Source organism: Gadus morhua, chromosome 17 (assembly GCF_902167405.1).
Source record: "Gadus morhua chromosome 17, gadMor3.0, whole genome shotgun sequence".
In the NCBI taxonomy this organism is placed as follows: domain Eukaryota; kingdom Metazoa; phylum Chordata; class Actinopteri; order Gadiformes; family Gadidae; genus Gadus; species Gadus morhua.
Window position 1 is genome coordinate 1,744,878 of NC_044064.1, and position 12,270 is coordinate 1,757,147.

Sequence of the window (12,270 nt, forward strand, 5' to 3'; positions counted from 1 at the left end):
GTTGTGGCAGTTTGTACAGTTGGTGTTGTGGTGCTGCAGCTACCGGGGCTTTCCACAGCCAACACTCAGCACACCATGTGACCCTGGCAGCCAATCAGGTCGCCCAGGCAGCCTGTCTCCAAACCAGTCAGTTCAGTCCTGGGCCTTATGTTGCACTAACAACGCTGGGAATTATGGGGAAAACATTTTCGCGACATCGGAAAGTTCTCGTGAACGACACTTCAAGACCCTCTTATGATTCTACTTCTGTTCGGCAACTGGGGCCAGATTTGATAACAGTTGCCCAGTTGGTGACATATGGTTTACTAGTGACGCATATGACCATGGCGGAACATGAACGTTTTACTTAATATAAAATAGCCTAATGAACCATCATATCACATACTTTACTATTGATTGACGTCGTAACCATCTGTTGGCATCGAGCACTGGTAAACCATCTAAGGGCATGTGTAGCCTTTAATACAGTGGCAATACAATGTGCTTCTCATAAAGAAAAGCAAAAGGATAGTAGGTGGTAGGCTACAAGGAAATAAAGACCTTCGAACTTGAAACTGATCCTACTAAGTTCTGATTAGTTCTGACTTTTTTTTGTATCTGACAAAAAAACCCTGCTGTTGAGATCTTTTAGGTTCCCAACGCAGTGCACGTGAACGGTCGCTGTCGGGAACACGTGTCAGCGTGAGCATCATCAGTGGCGAGCCGTCGCGTTATCACCAGGACCGTGAACGCACCTTAAATCACTCGGCAGCCATCTTGGTCCTACACGATAGCTGGGCGGGGAACTGAATAAGGGTTTATAAATTCTATTATTTGATCTGCAGAAAGATTATATCTCTGTTTTCATGATGTTGAAGCTAACTACATTTAGTATAGGCCTAATTGTGTTCATATTGAATATCATAGGATATTATCAAATACTGAATAAATGAAAGGCTAAATACCTATCTAAATAACCTAAAATCAGAATTACCATTCAATGTTTTTGTGAACGTATATGTAACACATCGCTTCGCATATTTTTCTAACTTTAGATAATAATTCAGCATAATTATTTTTTGTATTTTCTAATTCAACTTCATATTATTTTAAAATCAATTAGTTCATATTTGTCCTAACGATAAGTATATTAAATATATATATAGGCTAAAACAATTTTTATGTATTTTATTGACAGAATAACCCAAGTATACTATCCAATTCCCCAAAGAACACAGAAAATACAACAAAGAGATTTAAGGCTAAAGCGGCCTAGCACGATTGTGGTAGCCTATAACAATGCAGTTCTCAAGCTACCAGAAGGCTCAAATAATATATTTTAATGAAATTCATTAAATTAATCGATTATTGTATTGAAACTTGACAAAATCTCACTGTCCAAAATCTTGATTCAGAATCTTTGAACATTATTTGAAACTTAAATATTACTAAACAATATAACATAATTAAAAGGTTTTAACGTGAAGCAGCAGAGTTAATAAAATCTATCACAAATAGAGATGTAATTGATTTACACTTCTTACAGATCGATGATTGTTATCAAAATAGAGTCAAGTATGAATATTGTAACTTAGCAAATGCAGACCCTGCAGTTAGATGAAGTCCCAAGCCTGATTGTTAGGATTATAAATGAACAGCAATGCACTCCATCCTGGTTTAGGAAGCTGAACGTGAGGAGCCTCTTCATGATTTAACTTTGAACCTAAACACCAAGGAAGCACAAGTCAGGATTAAACATTAACCACACTATCACTGTGATGATGTACTGTTAACATATTACTGTACCGTTAAAATATGAATGTTAATCTATTACTGTCATGAAGTACTGTTCATATATTAGTATTACTATCACTGTGAAGAAGTAGGCTGCTAATAAATATAACTGTAAATATATTACTCAGAATAAGTATTGTAAATTGATGAAATACTGACTGTGGTCAGAGGTTGTGCCTCAGGAGACGGATTCTGCCCCTCAGTGTTCTCAGAGCTGGTGTCAGAACCTGGGAAGTAGCAGAATGGGAGGAGGTGAATGACTGACCTAGATGTACCTAGCTCTATAGAGCTGTATAGTCCAGTGAGCTAGATGTATCTAGATCTATAGAGCTGTATAGTCCAGTGAGCTAGATGTATCTAGATCTATAGAGCTGTATAGTCCAGTGAGCTAGATGTATCTAGATCTATAGAGCTGTATAGTCCAGTGAGCTAGACAAGTCACCAAGATCTCTATGTTGGTAGTGGCGTTAATCATAAGAGCAGAACTGCAGTAAAAACACATTTTACTCACCAACTGGTTTGTGACGCTTGTCTGAATCTAAGGATCAAGAGAAATGATTAGTGTTGTAACCTCATGAATATCCTCATGTTATTAGACTTTCATATTCTTAATGCCACAACATCTCTATGGACACGACATTGGAGGAGGTTCATCATTCAGAGGTGGAGGTTTATACAACCAGACCACCAGTGTGTGAAGACAACCAATCAGAGTCCAGGAAGGGGACAGGAAGTAGGAGCAGGTGGATATCAGGTGTCAGTCCTCCTGGAGAGTTTGATTCACTCACCGTTCCTCTTCTGGTACAGAAAGACTCCAACAACAGCAGCAACAACAACAGCAAGAACAGCAACACCAGTGAGGATGAAAGCAAGGATGTGACTGCCCTCTGAAAGAAAATCAAGAAAATAAAATCAGGTGTGTAATAATAGATGATCCCTCCATCATTGAACTGCACATGTCTACGGTCACGTGATGCTACAATCAAAACTAACACAGCCTCAGTGTAACTATTCCTCTAGAACCTGTTCTGGAGCTCAGGGTCACTCAGGGACTGATCTGAGCTTAGCCCCATTCATAGAACTCATTTACCCACAATCCACCTTGTTCTGCTGCACTGAGCTAATCCGGAGTGCTGTGTGTTTACCCAGTAGCTTCAGCAGTGTCCAGGTAGACCCAGGCACTCTAGGAATACTCAAATCTCATAACTTTTATGCCTACGTTGACAGTTTGTGAGTGTTGCGTGTGTTAGTGAGTGAGAGGTTGCGGTTGCACAGCTCAGGCTGCCGGACGGCGCTGCAAGAAACTTTTATAAACGCAATATTGATATCCCGCAGTAATCAGCCCGGCGGCCCCGTAACGTTAACGGCCCACCGGGGGGGGGGGGGTGTGTGTGTGTGTGTGTGTGTGTGTGTGTGTGTGGGCGGGCGCTATTCGATTGCCTGGTCAACATTGCCTGGTCATCATGCTGGTTTCAATAATACATTTGATAACATTTCCCATCTTTGCTGAACAACAGTTTTGTTCGAAAGTTCAGTGATTGAAACAAATACAATCCCGGGCTGTAGAAGTTTTACGGTACCACTGTCATGCACCTACCCGATGTCAGGTGGACCGGGTTGAATTCACTGCGGGTCTCTCTTCTTATATCCATCTTACCAAAGATTTTGTATTACTGTCCTTCTCAACACTCTCTGATCTCACTAAAAGGCTAGCAGCACGAAACAGCAATATCGACGATATGCGCTGTGCAGAAAAGAAAGAATCCTGACGTTGAATTTGCAACATTTTGCAACAAATAATTCTAAATCTGCCCATAGATGGACACGTCAGAAATTTCCGGTTTTCAATGGCTACAATGTTGCATCTGCGTCTGCTGGTAATGCAACCACAAAGAAGTAAACTCTACGGGGCTATTTTCATCATTATTATGTTTTTTTATTTAATTTTTGACGGCACAGTGATCCGGGGCTATTCCCAAAAGATCCGGGGCTATAGCCTCGAATGCCCCGGTCTACCGACGCGCCTGGGTAGAGGCCCCTGGCAGAGGTTGGGATGAGGTCAGGTGGAGGTGGTGAGACATGTGTTCCCCACATCCATCCCCTCCAACACCAGTCTTACCCCGGTTGGTCCTGATGTGGGCGGGGTCCAGGGGGGTGGAGATGTCCTCGATGCCTTTCAGCTGGACCACACACTCGTACCTCCGCCAGTCCTCCTGTGGGACGGCCGTGAGGTCCAGGTCCACGCTGACCTGGAAGGTCCCGTCGTGGTTGGGGAGGACCTCCCCGGGGTCCACCTGCTCATGGAGCTCCTGGCCGTCTCTCCTCCAGAACACCACCACCCTGTTAGGGAAGAAGCCTGTAGCATGGCACACCACTGGGGAGGAGGGGCTCCTCTGGAGAAGAGACACCCGCGGACGCTCTGGAGAGAGAGAGAGAGAGAGAGAGAGAGAGAGAGAGAGAGAGAGAGAGAGAGAGAGAGAGAGAGAGAGAGAGAGAGAGAGAGAGAGAGAGAGAGAGAGAGAGAGAGAGAGAGAGAGAGAGAGAGAGAGAGAGAGAGAGAGAGAGAGAGAGAGAGAGAGAGATCGATCCCAATCTCATTCCTTTGCTACATAGAAAATCTCAACCCTAGCCCTCGCTGTTGCGCGTTCACGCGCCGTGGAGTCATGTCCCAATACTGTTTAAATGTAGCTTAAGGGGTAGGGGGGAGGGCTAACATCCCCTCAAAATTGAGATTTTCGATGGGCACCCTCAAAGCGATTCAGTTCTGACTTGCTCCCACAATACTTTGCGAGAAAACGGAAAATCAAGAAATATCCTAGGCAAGATGGAGGACGAAAAGATGCGACAGGATTGGAAAAACACAAATGTAAGTATTTTCTCTGTAATTAACTAGTAATTATTTTTATTAATTATACTCTGCAGCCCGGCCGCGGGCTTCGAAGCCCGGCCAAGGACTCTCGGAAGATTGCGAAAGTCTGTGGCCGATTTTCGCGGAAGATCGCGAAACTCCCCGGCCGACTTTCGCAGGCCGCCCGACCCCGGTTCTCGGCCGGGATGCATGCCCGATCACGGGCTCTGCATCCCGTCCGTCGACCGGGCTGCAGACCGGGCTGCAGACCGGGCTGCAGACCGGGCTGCAGACCGGGCTGCAGACCGGGCTGCAGACCGGGCTGCAGACCGGGCTGCAGACCGGGCTGCAGACCGGGCTGCAGACCGGGCTGCAGACCGGGCTGCAGACCGGGCTGCAGACCGGGCTGCAGACCGGGCTGCAGACCGGGCTGCAGACCGGGCTGGATATCATGTCGTATGATATCCAGATCTTCCATGTTCTAGTGACTCCAGGTTAAAAATAAGCTTTACTATACTAATATATTAGATTAGATTAGATTAGATTAGATTAGGCTTTATTGATCCTTTTGGGATGACTCCCTCAAGGAAATTGATTGTCCAGTAGCTTACAGAAAGAAACACAACACAATATTAAATTATATACAATATAAGATAAACAATACACTCTAAGATAACTATAAAAAGTAAAATAAAAAGTAAACAGTAAACAATAATTATAATATAATATAAGATAAACAATAAACTCTTAACTAACTATAAAAAGTAAACAAAAAACAGTAAACAGTAAACAATAAACTCTTATCTAATATAGAAAGTAATTTTAGTAATATTAGTTATTAATTATTAATATTCTATAAGTGATATTATATATACTAACATATATATTATATTAGTAATATTGTATAAGTATTATTATACTAATATATTATATTATATTAGTAATATTACATGGTTAATCAATGTATTTTTTGGGTGTACTATATTGTGTACATAGCTATTATATATTGTACGTAACATATGGCCATATCAACCAGTTCTGGCATATAATTTCTGTTTCCTTCTTATTCGTTTTCTTTCAGGACTTCGTTGAGTCCACTGCCACCAGCCCCCCCCCCCACCTCTCCCTCATGCTCCTCCACCCCAGGCACCTCTTCCACCACCCCAGACACCCCTTCCAAGAGGAGAGTGCCAGGGGGCAGGCGAGGCATGAGGAGAGCGAGGCAAAGTTGGCGGAATGGTGGAGAAGATGTGATTCTCCACCATTCTCTCAAAAGCTGAGAGAGAGAGAGTGTGTGTGTGTGTGTGTGTGTGTGTGTGTGTGTGTGTGTGTGTGTGTGTGTGTGTGTGTGTGTGTGTGTGTGTGTGTGTGTGTGTGTGTGTGTGTGTGTGTGTGTGTGTGTGTGTGTGTGTATTTTTAGGTGTGCGTGTGTGTGTATTTTTAGATGCGTGTGTTTGTATTTTTAGATGTGTGGTTCAGTGTTTCTTATTTAAATAAAGTGTTTCTTCTAAAGTGTTCTTGTTCTTAACCGATTATTATCTAAGGGTGCACTCACACTAGGCCATCTGGCCGTGGCCGTGGCCGTTTTAGCACCTAACCGTGCTCAAATCTGCCAGTGTGAGTGTGGCCAGTCTGGCTAATACCACCTTTAACAGTATTATTATTTTTTTAACACTTTATTTAAACATGCCAATTACAAAATATAAATACCATTTCAGGTTAAACATCTTTACAATGGGTCTTGCTCGTTGCCCGAGACAATGGCAGCCAGTCTGTCTCTTGTAACATTACCAGGGGTCTGGTTATCTGCTAGGGGGCACGGGGAGGCTATGATGACGTCACAGGGTAGGGTTGTCCCATTTGGTAGGGGACCGTTAAGGGGTAGCAATGAGGGGTAGCAATGAGATTGAGCAATGAGGGTTAGGGTTGAGATGTAGGGTTGAGACAGAGCAATAAAACAGGTGTGTTTTTTAGGACTTCAAATATTTTGGTCGGGGGGGGGGGGGAGAGAGAGAGAGAGAGAGAGAGAGAGAGAGAGAGATAGAGGGGGGGGAGAGAGAGAGAGAACAGGGACTCGGGGACATGAGTCCGTCAACGCCCACCAGGTCATGTGACTCTACCTGTTCTCTGCAGAGCGCTCTTCCCATAGGCCAGGTACTTCTTCAGCCAATCAACACACTCCTTGGCGTAGTAGTTCTTCAACTCTTGATTCCAACCTCTTAACCCTTCCCATTTGTGTTTGGTGGTGAGAGCCTGATGCACTGGAGCGACCCAGGTCAGGGTCTTCAGGTCCAACGATATGAAGTCTTCTCCATCATAACCATGCTGGTCATAACCCTCAGTAGTACCATCCTCATCATCCCACTCACAACCATTCATCCACTGAATAATGTGGGCACCTGAGAGAGAGAGAGAAGAGAGAGAGAGAGAGAGAGAGAGAGAGAGAGAGAGAGAGAGAGAGAGAGAGAGAGAGAGAGAGAGAGAGAGAGAGAGAGAGAGAGAGAGAGAGAGAGAGAGAGAGAGAGAGAGAGAGAGAGAGAGAGAGAGAGAGAGAGAGAGAGAGAGAGAGAGAGAGAATCATTAACTGTCGGGGTGAAGCTCTGCAGAAACTCTAAAGAACATGAGACTACAAACAGGAGCCTCTTCAGAACACACGTCTTTATGTGATGGAGTCACCACACACCTGGATAATGTAGAATGGTTAACAGGATAATAATTAGTTTAAAATGATACTGGACTAATTAATGAGTCTCAAACTACACCACCCTACAGCCCCTACACCACCCTACAGCCCCTACACCACCCTCCACCACCCTATACCCCCTACAGCCCCTACACCCCCTACTCCACCCTACAGCCCCTACACCACCCTACACACCCTACAGCCCCTACACCACCCTACACACCCTACAGCCCCTACACCACCCTACACCACCCTACACCCCCTACACCACCCTACACCCCCTACTCCACCCTACAGCCCCTACACCACCCTACACCACCCTACACCCCCTACACCACCCTACAGCCCCTACACCCCCCTACACCCCCTACACGCCCCTACAGCCCCTACACCACCCTACAGCCCCTACACCACCCTACACCACCCTACAGCCCCTACACCACCCTACAGCCCCTACACCACCCTACAGCCCCTACACCCCCCTACACCCCCTACACGCCCCTACAGCCCCTACACCACCCTACAGCCCCTACACCACCCTACAGCCCCTACACCACCCTACAGCCCCTACACCAACCTACACCCCCTACACCACCCTACAGCCCCTACACCACCCTACACCACCCTACAGCCCCTACGCCACCCTACAGCCCCTACTCCACCCTACACCCTTACCCGTGGATATATAGAGGAGGCTTCCCTCAGCAGTTCAGAGGTTATCTTTAACGGATCACCAGACAGTCCCAATCACCTCCAGGGTTAAAGACATGTCTGCTGAACTGTAGGAAGACGCGTTACTGATCTGGAGGAAAACGTACGGCACCAGGAAACTGCTGCACTGAAAGGAGCATCGCTGTTCAGAGGAGCTGAGGGCAGGGACAGGGACCCCGCTGAATCAGGAGGACTGAAGACAGGCTACTGTGCCCTGGTCATTCATTTGAATACAGATGAGAAGCTTGTGTGTGCCGTGTGCGTGCTTGTATGTTTAAGTATGTGTCTATATATTTAAGCAATAGATCACGCCGGGCTGTGGTATGTGCTCATTATACCACTGTTAAGGGGCGTTGTCCGGCCCCGACGCGCAGCGGAGGGCCGGCGACGCGACTTTCCGTCTCGTAAACGGTCGTTGCCATTTGAAACGGTCGATGCCATTTCCGACCATGTCCGATTGCGTCCGCTCTCCGATCTTGAATTCCGAATGCTTCGTGAAACGGTCGATGCCATTTCCGACCATGTCCGATTGCGTCCGTAGAGGAGCCAGGACCTGCAGCAGGTCATTTGGAGTCAGTTAAAAACAGCACAGGGTGGAATGTTTTTTTCCGCTCAGTTGACGTGAGTAATTATGAAACTATCTATGCCAGTCATACATAATGATTGATTGAATAGAGGAGACCTGGGACAGTTGCAACACTTTTTGCTATAATGGCTCTTTTGCTTAGCAACCATTTGAATTTAAGGGATGATATTTGAATAAAATAAACTTACATCTGTCAGCTATTCATCAATACAATTTAAGGATGATTACCTTAAGTACATTATTCACAGTTGGCCTTTGAATGTAAGATGCCAACAGCAACTGTCCCCGTAAAGACACCCATGATAAAAACTGATATGCTCGGATATAAATAACAATAATCGGGTTAAATAACTTCACATGGTGTGTCTGGTGTGTTTCCAGCATTCGTAGTGTTGGTCAGCAGATATATAGTCCGCCAAGACGTTGAGGTTGCTTAGTAACCAGAGACTCTGTCCATGCAAGTGAACGGAGCGTTCCCTCTTCGTCATAACTATCAAACCAAACATCCTTCACATTCACCGAGCGAACATTATGAAAGTAAAATGCACATTTCTCGCTAAAAATGTTTCCATAAAAGCATTTAATGGCGTAACTATGTTACTATTTCCACACAGAATAAAGAAAGATGTCTATGAAGGTATTATTGTAGCAAAAGTCTTTAGCACCTGTAACTGCAGAATTTGAATGCGTACACTAAAGTCACAGTAAATTTGAAGTCGTATATATTTATTTTGCATGTGTACTCTAAAGTCACAAATGTGTAACAGTACATTTGTAGTCGTAAAAAAAAAAAATATTTGTTTAATACCATTGTAAACACAAAATAGGGTCTACGAGTACGCTAATCTGTGTTACTGGTGCACAAATCCTTTTGCTACAATTATTGCAGCGCAGTTGGTGCAAAACACATTCGCACACCCGTGTTTCACAATCTGAGAACATGCCCAAAAGGTGTGCATTCGTAAACCCAAATTTGAACAAATGCATCAGAAGTTGCACATCTGTGAACGCTATGTTAATTCAGCATTTTAATGAGCGAGCACAAAACCATTTTACAACTGCTCGAATCTGCTCCTGCAAGTCTCAGCTGTGGGGTTTTTTGCAGGTTGTTTTGCAACACCCCTAGGTGGTAAATGTGTAGCAAAAGTATTCGTATCCGTAGATGACAGAGCGTCCGTGAGCGGGACAAAATAGTCCCGCCCATAATTTCCTAATCCAATGAAAATCGCCGGCAGGGATGCATTTCTCAAATTACAGTGACGGCTGGTGGTGATTTTGGGTGGGTGGGCTAAAGAATGCATTACATTTATCAATACTTCACAGGGCTCCAGACGCCATGAGGTCACCTTTATATCTCTGTTCATAACTTTCATATAATGTGAATGATTTTTAAACAAGATTAAGGTGTAGAGAAAGGCATGTCTTTATTTGAAGCACAATTATAAATAGAAGAAAAATAAGGTGTTTAAAGTGCTTCACTGAGCTGAAATTGAACATTTCGAACTAAACCATTAAGCAAAATAAAACTTTTCTTTTGCTTAAAGTATTACACAATTAAAATGTTGACTGGTCGCCCTTTGCGCAAAATGCGGCTGTAGACGATCACACTCTTTGGTAGAGACGTCTGTGTCGCCGTCAATCATGAAGGACATGTAGGCCTATGTGGCGTTTCCGACGTCCGCAGCTGTCTTTTGCTTTAAGGTGTCGCGTCGCCCATGGCCTACTGCAATGAATTGTGCACATGCCATCTCATTGCTATACGTCGGGTTGATCTTTAATCCATTTCTCTTCGTGAGAATAATTTCGGATTTAAATTGAGAATGGCAACTCCTCTTTGGCAATGTTGTATGCAACATTAAATGAGATCATTTCCGATTCCTTAGAGAACCTTATTGTTACTGCCTGTCGCTGAAATGCAGCTTGGAGAGGGGCCACTTTCTCTACACACTTGTCACGTCATGTTGGGTTATTTAGACAGCTTTTTAAATGTTTCGATACGAAACGTAGTTGACCCGCTTACAAATGCACTATTACCGGCCATATTCTGACCGCACTCCTGACATTAATTCTGTACATCGTTTGGTTGATGTGTCCCCAATCTTTTCACTTCCAATTTTTCCTCCAAAGACATTAAACAAAACCGATTAGAAAGTAAATAATCCACTTCATTCATTTTCATGCTAACGCCCGCCATACTGCACTTGCGCTACTGACTGTGCTGTGATTAGTCGAAGGTCACTGTACTGTAGCTACCTACTGTGCTAGGTCAGCCTTTGGGCTAAACTAATTTAGCCCAAATGGGAAGCATATGAAGAGGGCGTGTCAGGGCACCTGTCAATCAAACGTCAATGGAAGCTTACGCTACTGCGCTTGGGCTGAATACATTTAGCCCATTCACAGGAAAAAAACGAAGATATATATATCCTGGGTTTTTCTGTCACTTTTTGGTGCTGTTGCTCCTTTAGGTTCTACCAACATTTAAAACAATATGTTCTAAGTTTTTAATAATATTTTTTTTATTTTCACTGTAAGAGGGCTTAGCCCTGTTAGCCCATTTATACCAGCCGTCCCTGACTGGGACCCATCGCGTGCCAGCCATGGAGCTATAAAGATCGCAGCATTCTCAGCGCGGGTACGTTTCTTTCTGGAGAAGTGAAGAGGGCGTCCTACTGAACGGAGGTGGGTATCCTATATTATGTAAAATGAAATGACTTAGTTCAAGTGAATTCTCCCCAAAGTATTGCATTAACATTTCTGAATTTATGTTATGGCGACCATTAAAATACATTCAAGGACATTTGCGGCATGTTAATGAAATACTTTGGGGGGAATTCACTTGAACTAAGTCATTTCATTTAACATAACGTAGGATACCCATCTCCGTTCAGTAGGACGCCCTCTTCACTTCTCCAGAAAGAAACGTATCCCGCGCTGGGTATGCTGCGATCTTTATAGCTCCATGACTGGCACACAGTGGGTCCCAGTGTAATTTGAGAAATGCATCCCTGCCGGCGATTTTCATTGGATTAGGAAATTATGGGCGGGACTATTTTGTCCCGCTCATGGACGCTCTGTCATCTACGGATACGAATACTTTTGCTACACATTTACCACCTAGGGGTGTTGAAAAACAACCTGCAAAAAACCCCACAGCTGAGACTTGCAGGAGCAGATTCGAGCAGTTGTAAAATGGTTTTGTGCTCGCTCATTAAAATGCTGAATTAACATAGCGTTCACAGATGTGCAACTTCTGATGCATTTGTTCAAATTTGGGTTTACGAATGCACACCTTTTGGGCATGGTCTCAGATTATGAAACACGGGTGTGCGAATGTGTTTTGCACCAACTGCGCTGCAATAATTGTAGCAAAAGGATTTATGCACCTGTAACACAGATTAGCGTACTCGTAGACCCTATTTTGTGTTTACAATGGTATAAAAAAAAAAAAAAAAAAAAAATTACGGCTACAAATGTACTGTTACACATTTGTGACTTTAGAGTACACATGCAAAATAAATATATACGACTTCAAATTTACTGTGACTTTAGTGTACGCATTCAAATTCTGCAGTTACAGGTGCTAAAGACTTTTGCTACAATAATACCTTCATAGATGTCGGCCGTATGCTTCTGTCCAAGCTCACTTCTCTCTGCCAGTGACGTCGGGTC

The 12,270-nt window shown here is 44.1% G+C and overlaps 1 protein-coding gene across 2 annotated transcripts in view; it reads right to left on the reverse strand.

Moving 5' to 3' along the window:
- Positions 1–1,152: 1,152 nt before the first annotated feature.
- Positions 1,153–12,270, reverse strand: part of LOC115529274 (H-2 class I histocompatibility antigen, Q9 alpha chain) — a 16,809-nt gene continuing 5,691 nt past the window's right edge. The window contains exons 3-8 of one of the 2 annotated variants that reach the window (XM_030337876.1): positions 6,742–7,020; positions 3,893–4,192; positions 2,562–2,660; positions 2,285–2,311; positions 1,933–2,000; positions 1,153–1,702 (exon numbers count right to left, since the gene is read on the reverse strand). In XM_030337876.1, the coding sequence (XP_030193736.1) occupies positions 1,691–1,702; positions 1,933–2,000; positions 2,285–2,311; positions 2,562–2,660; positions 3,893–4,192; positions 6,742–7,020 (785 nt within the window). In that variant the 3' untranslated portion in view covers positions 1,153–1,690. The remainder of the gene's footprint in view (positions 1,703–1,932; positions 2,001–2,284; positions 2,312–2,561; positions 2,661–3,892; positions 4,193–6,741; positions 7,021–12,270) is intronic. The other variant, XM_030337877.1, reaches the window with a different exon arrangement.